This window comes from Paroedura picta, chromosome 3 (assembly GCF_049243985.1).
Source record: "Paroedura picta isolate Pp20150507F chromosome 3, Ppicta_v3.0, whole genome shotgun sequence".
NCBI classification, from domain to species: Eukaryota; Metazoa; Chordata; class Lepidosauria; order Squamata; family Gekkonidae; genus Paroedura; species Paroedura picta.
The window spans coordinates 14,484,899-14,495,671 of record NC_135371.1 but is presented as its reverse complement, the minus strand read 5'-3'; the positions used below and the strand labels follow the sequence as shown (position 1 = coordinate 14,495,671).

The 10,773-nt window shown below is 45.0% G+C and overlaps 1 protein-coding gene across 1 annotated transcript; it reads right to left on the bottom strand.

The window, feature by feature from the left end:
• Positions 1-23: 23 nt before the first annotated feature.
• Positions 24-7,745, bottom strand: LOC143831634 (1-acyl-sn-glycerol-3-phosphate acyltransferase alpha-like). The gene is made up of 6 exons (XM_077324787.1): positions 7,263-7,745; positions 5,562-5,695; positions 4,931-5,106; positions 3,971-4,066; positions 1,426-1,498; positions 24-679 (listed from the first exon to the last, which is right to left on the bottom strand). The coding sequence occupies exons 1-6, from the start codon at positions 7,445-7,447 to the stop codon at positions 537-539; spliced, it is 807 nt and encodes a 268-aa protein (XP_077180902.1). The 5' UTR covers positions 7,448-7,745; the 3' UTR covers positions 24-536.
• Positions 7,746-10,773: the final 3,028 nt, after the last annotated feature.

Sequence of the window (10,773 nt, the reverse complement as noted above, 5' to 3'; positions counted from 1 at the left end):
AGGTTTTTGTACCCTAGTCAGCTAACTGTTTTATCCTTAGTGTATTGTTTGTGAACAACATTGCGATGGGCAAGGGCGACAGAGAATGAGGTGGCTGGATGGAGTCACTGAAGCAGCCGGTGCGAGCTTAAATGGACTCCGGGGAATGGTAGAGGACAGGAAGGCCTGGAGGATCATTGTCCATGGGGTTGCGATGGGTCGGACATGGCTTCGCACCTAACAACAACAAGTGATGGGCAAATGGACACATGAAACGGTCCATATTGACTGGCAGTAGCTCTCCAGTGTTTCAGGTGGACGTCTTCCACATCACCTTGTATACGCCAAGCAGTACCTCCTCGTCCCGAGGCAGTGTCTTTTCCTGTCCCGTGGCGAGTAAACTTTCATGTGTAGATCTAACCCCATGCTGGTTTTAGATCTCTGCTTTCTGAGCAAAATATTGATACTTTTTATAGTTAAATATCATTTTATGAGTCAAGAAGAGGGGGGAGGAATAGTTTCCAAGTTTCTTGGCAACAGACGGCTTCTCTGGTGATTCATTCTTGCTCCCTTGTGCCTTCTGATATCTCATGGAAGGAGGAGAGCATGGCTTCCCGCACGCGGTCTGTGAGTTCTGGGACATCTCCTGAAACAAGGCCTTCTGTCTTCACTGGTGGGAGGATCCGGATTGTCACTTCCCCTGTAGAAGAAGAACCCAGGAACAAAGGAACTGTGTTATAGAGCTGGATCCGAAAGCTATTTCCAATACCCAATAGTGACCAGAATTGGAATACAGCTGAAACGTACACATCCATTTGTTTGCAAAAAAAATAGATGGGCCAAGCCAGAAGAGTCTCATTCTTTCCCATCCCACAGCTCTGGTGCAGAGGTACAGTACCAGCTGTGATCCCAGACATTTCCAGTGAAAGGGGCCAAAGCCCAGGAGAACTGGAGGGCAAGAACTAAACATTTCCTATACCAAGGGCAGGTTTTCAGTTCTCTACGTCTTCCCTCCACCCCACCTTTTCTCCAGGGAGCTCAGGGAGGCATGCATGGTTTTCTCTTCCTGCAATTTATGTTCCCAAGAACTCTGTGAAGTAGTTTTGGTGAAGAGAGAATGACTAGTCAAAGGTCCCCCAGTAGAACTTATTGGCAAAGTGGGTACTTAAATCCTGATCTCCCCATTCTTGATTCAATATTCCAGTCACCAGAACTGACATATATAGTAAGTGAGATGTGGGCTTCTGGGACTGGGGTGGGGGTGGGGTGGAAATTCTGATTCAGGAGGTGAGGTTAAGCAACCTGAGGGACAGGTGGAGAAGTAGGATCACTTAGTCAGACATTTAATTTGGGCTTGGGATGCAATGCCTTAAGGAAGCCTGTATTTCACAATCTAAGTCAGCATATCACAATTTCCTTCCCTTGCCACTCCTCTCTCACACTTACCTGGAGTGAATTTTTGGATCTTCTTGTTGAAGAAAGGTTGGTATGAGGACATCACCACAGGAATAACGGGGACCTGCCATACAAAATCACACAAGTATAACTCTATAAAATTTCTGTTGATCATTGAGCGGCCTTATTCTGATTGCTGAAATTTTTGCCTGTTTTATTCTATCTGGTTCTCTGTGGTTTTAGGTGACTACTTTGTTTACTGAGATTCTAAGCCATGCTTTCAGAACATTGTATAACAAATATAAAACAATGAAATGCCAATAAGATACAGAAATATCAGTGAAAACGCTGGCAAAGATTGCAACAAGAGGGGAAAACAACTAACTGGTTTGTATATATGCAATGGGCATCAATGGCAAAAGAAGAATAAAAAGACTCTAATGAAAAATTAAGAGAACAAACTGACTTTGACACCAAGCTGTAAACTTCTACTAACATATGAAACCGAGACAGAACAAGTGAAAAAACGTATGGTAAAACGGATACTAAAATTGGATGGTAAAATTTCAGAGAGTCAGTAATGATGGAAGATTGGGAATATTTATGGTGCAAAACAGTAAAATCGACAAAATGTCAATCATTGTGAGAAAATTGGTCTAAAATATTTTAGGTGGTATGTGACTCCTAAAGCAATTTGTAAAACATAATCAAACTGATGGGTAAATTTGGAAATATTATGAAATGGTAGGGTCTTTCTTTCACATGTGGTGGAATTGTAAACTTGTTTTAAAAATTTGAGTGCATGCTAAGCTGCAAACTACGTTAAAATGTTCTTTTATGCAACAACAGCAGCAAGACTAATCATTGCTTCCGCATGGAAACAACAACAAGAACCGCAGATAAACTTACGGTGTGAAAAAATCAGAGAGCTGGCAGTGATAGCCAAGCTAACAGCTGAAGAATTCCAAAGATACTGGGACATATTTCTGAAATGTTTGCATTTTGCCACGCAACTTGGCAGTGGTTCTTTTCTTAGGATTTGGAAACGATAAGCACATCAGTAGATTGGAAAAACTGCTACCTTTTATTGAGTGCAATTAGCAGGCAATTGTAATTCACTGGATGATACAGATGTTACAATATAGCATTCATACACACCGAGCAAGGATATCTCTTAGCAGCTACCGGGAGCTCCAGGACAGTAGCAGAGATATGGACCCCAGCCAAAAGGTGTGCAGCATGTGGCCCAGCCTACACTGAAGCTCCTCATGCTGAGCCAATGCCTCATTTTATATGCCTGAGCTTAAGTAGTAAACAAGGTTGATGGGTTACACCTGCCTCTCAGCTCCTCACTCCTGGACCCTGTTTCATTAGTAGAGATAAGATCAGGTGAATCCCATCCAACTCAGGGCCCTTCTTAAATCCCTCCCACAAAGAATTTGGGCAAACATGTTTTTGAGAGCAATACTCCAGCAAAAGCAGCAAAGCACAATCCATTTCTTAAGGCAATGAAAGGAATAGATATATACACTGTGATAAAAGACAAGGCCTGCCACTAAAACTCCTTGTCACAATATCTTGTGCATCATTGCCCAGACTGTTTGTAAAAGGTCACATCCTATTTTTTTTCTGTTAGATGAAAACTGTGGCAGGGAGATGTCAGTTTTAGCAGGCAAACATAAAAGAGAAAGGTTTCCTTTCCTGTCCAGATGCCTGCAGGGAAGCAGAGCTGGGCCTGGTTTGTACTTGGCTGGGAGACCACCAAGGTCAGGGGTTGCTATGCAGAGGCAGGAACTCTATGGTTTATGGTTGAGGCCCGCATGGAGAGAAGATCTGGTTGCCCCCCCACCCCATGCCAAGCGGTGTCAGACTTTGTATCACTTCCTTTTTCAGATGTTATTGGGGGGGGGGGGTCAAGAGGTTAAATTCACCACCATGTTCTTGGGATTTTGATTTTTGTTGTATGGTTTTATGCCCTAGTGTGTTTTAATGGGGTTTTATGGAGGTTTTATTGGGGACAAATTGTACCCCGCCACAAACTGGTTCCAGGAGTGGCAGGTAATTAATTTAAATAATAACAACAAAAACAACAACTGCAAAACTACCTCTAAAGCAGCGGTTCTCAACCTTCCTAATGCCGCAACCCTTTAATGCAGTTCCTCCTGTTGTGGGGATCCCCAATCATAAAATTATGCAAGGGTTCTTTCACAGAAATTAAACCGAAACTGACCAATGCCGTGAAGATCCCTTGTTCCTGATTGTATATAAATTGGTTTCCCCCCCCCCGTGGTTTCTCAGTTCAGTTCTGCCTCTTGTCCCACCATACCAATCTCACTCTTTTCCACTGCTCCAGACAGACGAACACTCTATCTTGATCTACCCTGCAAGACTGTTGTGTGGATGGCACCCCCCCAGCCAAGCTGCTCGCCATGCTGCGACCCCTGTGAAAGGGTTGTTCGACTCCCAAAGGGGTCCCTACCCCAGGTTGAGAACCACTGTTCTAAAGTCTCTTGCCTTGAAATCCCCATTCGGGGTTACCACAAGTCAGCGGCGACTAGACTAGGCACACAGGAGACTGAGCGGCAGATGATCTCACCTGAGCTTTCACAGCCAGATGGAAGGCCCCATGCTGGAATGGCAGCATGGTGGTGTAGTAGTTCTTGGTGCCTTCAGGAAACAACCAGATCCGCAGCTGGGGAAGTGCAGAAAGAGAAAACAGAAATGGCTGATAGGGCTTGCAACACAACCTTGCAGTGTGTTTTAAATCGTGTTTTGATGGCCATTGGCTGCTCTCCTGAGCCATGATGATACTCAACTTGGCAGAATTTTACAGAAATGTAGAACAGGGATCTGCAAGAAGGTTTCCCTCCCCCCTCACATTCACACAATAACAACGCTATCTAGGATTTCGAACTCCAGACTGGGTAATTTCTGGAGAACTGGGGCTTGGGGAAATGAGGGATCTAACAAACTGGATCTAATGCAGCAGAGTCTACCCTCCAATTCAGCTATTTTGTCTAGGGGAACCAGAGTGAGCAGCTCTGGGCTAGGAAATACTTGGGAATACAAAGGGGAATGATCCATCGTCGCTCTGGGAGATCTCCAGGCCCCACCTGGAGCTTGGCAAACCAAGCATCATCTCTGGAGACCAGCCCGCCACCGCCCAGTGTCCTGAATGAAAAGCTGGTTGCCTCACTGACCCCAACATAAAGACAGCTCGTGCCTGCCCTTTGCCCTTGTGCTGGCAAGGTTCCAAAGAGCCATCCTTATTCCAGTCCTCTGAGGGGGAGGCTCTTCCCATTTTTAGGTGCAGTAGGCCCAAGCTATGTAGGACCCTCCCTCTTTGCTGTGGGTGCTCTGTTTGGGGTGCCCACTCTTGGTTGGGAAATTCCTGGAGATTTTGCCGGTGGCTCCGTGGGAGGGCAGGACTTGGGGGGAACCAACTCCTGATGCTGTTGTGGTCTGTATAGGAGCACGTCAGGGCCACCTCTGAGGGCAGGGAGGCGGAGACCCCGATCTGGGAGGTGATTGTTGCACTGCGTGGCTCTCTACTCACATTGTCCCGGACCATGGTCCCTGCTACCGCCTCCATGACACTGGTGCTGTCTGCTGCCTTCTTGTCTTCGACGATAATGAAGCCGCTCAGCCAGCAGACCACCGCCACCGTCAGCATGTAGAAGATTTCTTTCGTGACAATGAGGGTAGATCGGCCTGGCAAGATCTGCATCATCCCTGGGTTAGAAGGAAAAGAAAAGAGAGAGAGAAAGAAAGAGAGAGAGAAAGAGAGAGAGAGAGAGAGAGAGAGAAAGAAAGAAAGAAAGAAAGAAAGAAAGAAAGAAAGAAAGAAAGAAAGAAAGAAAGAAAGAAAGAAAGAAAGAAAGAAAGAAAGAAAGAAAGAAAGACTTCTAATCTGCTCGCCAGATTAGAAGTCCAGGCTCCTAACCACTACACCAAGCCGGCTTATACCAAGTACAGACTTCAGTGTAAGAAAAGGGATTCTACTATTTAAGTGGAATGTCCTTTCCTTTAATTTGAACCCTTAGCTCCTAGTCCTCATCTCTAAAGCAGGGACTAGGAGCAACATGCTGTATCTATCTATCCAGGATAACTTTGGGCAAAGAAGGTGGTGTGGACGCCAGCTGGCTAGCTAAAAAAAACCCCAGTGCTCAACTGTGTGGCCAACTTACCAAGATAGTCCACGTTGCACTGGTGATTGGCCACCATGACATAAGGCCCTTCCAGGTTCAAGTTCATAGCGCCTTGCACGTTGATCTTGATGCCAAGGATGTATTTCAAAGGCAACATTGCAAAGCGAAGGACTCTGAAAAAGAGGGGCAAGAACAGATATCTTTTACATAGGCCACGAAAGGGAGGAACAGGAAGAAGAATGATCAGAGCAGGGTGGTAATCCAGTACTGTCCAAGTGTGTGAAATCCTTCAGGGATGCCCTTTGACAGAGTCCTGAGTATCTTCGCATTTATTTTGCTTTGTGAATTCATCTGTATATTTTTACTTTATTTAGTAACTAGACTTATGGACCGCCCCTCTCTTGCAAAGTCTCAGGGGCAGGTAATAGTTAAAGGGTCCAGACATATATAAATTAAAACAATGAAATCATAATAAATATATATAATTGAATTGGGTTAAAACTGCTCCATCTTATCCCACTAAACCAAATTCTCAAGACTAGCTGATGGTAGCGGTGGTGGAGGGGAGATGGTCAGCTGGGGAGGGACGACTATATCCTTGTTTTTGTGTGCGCTTTATCAGCCTCAACCATACATCTAGCAGAGGAGGAAAAGGAAGAAGAGGAATTGGTTCATATATGCCACTTTTCTCTACCCAAAGGAGGCTCAAAGTGGCTTACAGACGCCTTCCCATTCCTCTGCCCACAACAGACACCCTGTGAGGGAGGTGAGGCTGAGAGAGCCCTGAGATTACTGAAGAAGAAGAGTTGGGTCTTATATGCCGCTTTTCTCTACCAGAAGGAGTCTCAAAGTGGCTTACAGACGCCTTCCCATTCCTCTCCCCACAACAGACACCCTGTGAGGGGGGTGAGGCTGAGAGAGCCCTGAGATTACTGAAGAAGAAGAGTTGGTTCTGGGATTGGGATTTGGGACTAGGAACCATCAGGATCCCCTCTCCACCTGCCAGTAGTGGGAGGGGGGAAGTTGATTAGCCGATCTTGCCATGTTAGTTAGTTAGCTAATAATAATGTTAAAACTGTAATTATTGTTTTAATGGACTTTTAATGGGGTTTTAAGATATTGTAACCTGCCGCAAGCCGCAAGGGAGTGGCGGGGAATAAATATAATAATAATAATAATAATAATAATAATAACAATAACAATAACAATAACAATAACAATAACAATAACAATAATAATAATAATAATAATAATAATAATAATAATAATAATAATAATAATAATAATATGCCGTTTTTCTCTACCCGAAGGAGGCTCAAAGCGGCTTATATTCACCTTCCCTTTCCTCTCTCCACAACAGACACCTGTGAGGCTGAGAGAGCCCTGATATTACTGCTCCGTCAGAACAGGTTTATCAGTGCTGTGGTGAGCCCGAGGTCACCCAGCTGGAGAGCATGGAATCAAACTCGGCTCTCCAGATTAGAGGCAGCTGCTCTTAACTGCAACACATTTAAGGTGGTTTCCCTAAACTTGTGTCATTTCCCCGCCCTCCTTCACTTGAACAAGACTTCTGAAAGGACTTTTTGCCTTTTGTCATTTCCATAACTCTGCCCATTAACCCTTCCGGGTGTTCATGCAGTGTTGCCAGCAGGCCTGAAGGAAAATGCCTTGTCCCTTCATCAGGGGCTTCACGGGTGGACGTTGGCAGCGGTAGATAAATACGAGCAATTGTCTACTTACCTCATATTTGCCACATTCCTTCCCCGGAGGGCCACAACAGGAAGCACGGGGATAGACATGCCCAGCATCCAGCCAATTAAAAAACAAACCCGAAAGTAATATCGAAAAGTGTTGCTGTATTGATAGAGGAGCAGGGCCCCGAGGAAGAAGAGGACGAAGTTGGTGAGGGCCAGGGGCAGGGCCATGGTGGCTCCGGACAAAAAGCACGGCTCAGCTCGCCTCCACTGACGTTTCACTGTGTCGAGATTGCAGGGATCCAGGCAGTCTTGCTGGGTGTGGGATAACGCACAAACAACGTGCTCCCACAAGTACAACCAGCCAGGGGAGGGTGCTCACTTCAATTTTCATGCCTATGTTGGTTGGGGCGGGGTGTGGGAGGCAAGGATTTGCATAGAGGCCTAGCCTGTAACTTGGGGGACACAGAGCACAATGAAACGAGGAGGGTGCAATATTTCCCTTGGTCCAGCAGAGATGCCAGAATGCGGCTGCTTGTTTGGACTCTAGAAGAGAAGGAGGCTCGTATGTTAACTGCTTGGCCTGCAGCTTCCATCTCTTTTGCAACCGGTTGCTCGGTAGAAACCTGCTGGTGAAGTTCTCACAGAAGACATGAAATACCCAGCAGTATCTCCTGCTGTCATGTTTTTAAAAATCCTGCCCGGGGTACAACATCAGTGAAAGAAGAAACACTGTGGCGTAGCTGGCACCCCCCCCCCCCCCCAGAAAAAAAAAACTAAAGGTGCATATAATAGTTGTCTTCTTTTATTCCAATATGTGGCAAGGTTCCGGAATTGTGGGGCATTTCCCACGGCTTAAAAATAGCACAATGGTTGCCGATTGAAAACGCTACTAATTTGCCATAACGCACGACGTCGTCAACAATCTGCAACAATCCTGAAACCGATCAGCAATAAGCGCTTCGTTGTGGCGCTTTGAGGGAAATCCAGAAAAGTGGATTCACCCTCCGGATAGCGATACACTCCTGCAACCAATCTGCAACACTAGCGCTAAAGACCTGTGCGTTACCATTGTAGCTGGTTCTTCAAAGTCCCTCCCCCTGGATCTCTCCTCCAAACTTCCGGCGAAGCGATCGCCATTTTTTTTTCTCGGAGCGAGCGGGGATAAACGCACCGGCGAGCCTCTTTCTGTTTAGAGGCTTCCCTGGCTTCAGTCCTTCACCTTTAGTCACTAAGCACAAACCACTTAAAAGCCCGTTTGCTGAAATAAAGTCCCTTTATTTTTTACACATAAATTCAGCCGAAAATCGAGCCCGTGAGAAGGGGGGGGGGGATTTTTTTTTATCACTCGAGGCAGCGTGCAAACGATCATACAATCAAACGATAGCTCACATTAGGCAGCTGGATGGGTCTCTCCGTAGCAACGAATCTACACAGATTCGTTGCTATGGGTCTGTTTTTTTTTTTTAAAAACCTTCCTTAAAGGGAAAGCGGCTGTTTGGGAGCATGCTAACGGCTGCCCATTGGCTGCTTGACGGCCAGGGGCGGGACGAGCTTGGCAATAGCGCTTCCTTTCTAGCGATTTCTGCCGAGACCGGAAGCCTGTGGGAAACGCTAAAAAACGCAACTGATTCCACTACAAAGCCAGGTGTGCAAAACGACGAATTCCACTATTTTAAATGGCGATTTTTCATTCCGCAAACAATTTGCAACAAAGATCCCCGTGCGAAATGGCCCCTTGTTTCAGCTTTGCTTTTTCACAGCATATTATATCAGCACAGGGAAAAATTATAGCTCTCAAGCAGTATGGCAACCAGCATTGCAACAGACGGGATCCACGCAATGCAGGTTACCATACTGCTTGAGAGCTAGTTTTTGACTGTGCTGTTGTAATGTGCTGTGAAAAAGTGAAGGTGAAACAAGGTATTCAATCCCGGAACCTTGTTGCATATTGGAATACAAAAGACAATTACTTTTATATGCCCCTTTTAATTTCTTTTGGTTGGTTTTGCCAGCTATGCCAGTGTTTTTTCTTTCACGGATGTTGTTGTAATCATTTGCTGTGGCTGCCTACAGTTATTTGCTTGCAGATTTCAAGGGGCTCAGCGTGGGTCTCCTTTTCTTCATTTCAACTCCCCCCATTTTCTCCTTACAACAGCCCTGTGTGGAAGGCTGGACTGAGAGAAAGGAACTGTCCCAAGGTCATCCAGTGAGTTTTATCGCTGATTTGAGGATTTAAACTCCAATCCCTTCAGTCTTGATCCCACACTAACACATACCCCACAAAACAATTCCAGAGGTTGCTGCATTAACCTGTGGCAGGAAAATTAAACAGTAGTCTGGTTGGTTCCTCAAAGACTAAAAAAAATTAATTTCAGCACAAGTTTCTGTGGGGGGGGGGGATGTTGTTTTTAGTGTTGTTATTGTATTTATTATTGTAAAGGCTGTTTGCCTTTTATTTGTAAGCTGTGCCGAGCCGACTTGTCGAGAGGGGCGGGGTATAAGATGAATGAATGAATGAATGAATGAATGAATGAATGAATGAATGAATGAATGAATGAATGAATGAGGCTTTCTCAACTTTTTTACCATTGAGAAACCCCTGAAATATTCTTCAGGCTTCAAGAAACCCCAGAAGTGGCACAACCATGCAGAGTATGGCAGGGAAGCAGCAGCTGTGTACACTCCTACCCGGGGGCCCTCCTCTTCCCACCCCCTCCAGGCCCATCATTGGCCATTTTGGGATGGTAGTTGACATGATCATATATAGTCGTATCACCTGATAAATGTTTAACAATTTAAAAAATAAACAGTTAACTCCCACCCATTCAGGAAACCTTGGTTGTGAAAGCCTGCATTAGATACATGAAGTTGCATCCTTAGGAGGTATTCTTATAAATGTGCACTCTACACATCTGATGAAGCAATAAAGTCTTTAAAGTGCCAATAAAATCTTTAACGTGCCAACTAACAGCTCTGTGATAATGGCTATACAAGACACAGGACTTTATGTGCAAGGGCCTTCGTGTTCACATGTATAGTTGTAACTCATTCTTTCCTGCTTGTCCATATTTTCACCTTGTTCCATACCAACTAAAATTCGACAGATAGTTTGTTGGAGTTCTGTAGATGTTTTGTCTCAAGAGGATAAAAAGCCCTTTTCCCGTCTTAATGACTGCGAGTCTTCTGCACATCAAACAACATGGCAGTTCTGAAAGATTCCTAGGAGTCTTGAGATTTTAAAACATGGATGTCAAGATTTTAATACAGATTAAGGTAGATTAATTTTTTAAAAACTTGGACTTCATCCTATGGCTCCGCTCTACTAAGCTGGATCCAATAACATAAAGTCTTCTCTCATGGGGGAATGACTTTCTGATGCAGAAACGAGTCCTCTGATGGGGAATAGTCTTCACTGAAAGAAGACTTGGTAGGAGCAAAGGACAATGCAAACTGAAGGGAGTCATAGGGTCTAGCCCCTTGTCGAGTTTGTATTTCTACTTCTGTGTAAAGAGACAGGAGATCAGCAGGCAGGCATCATCCTTGAACACATTATG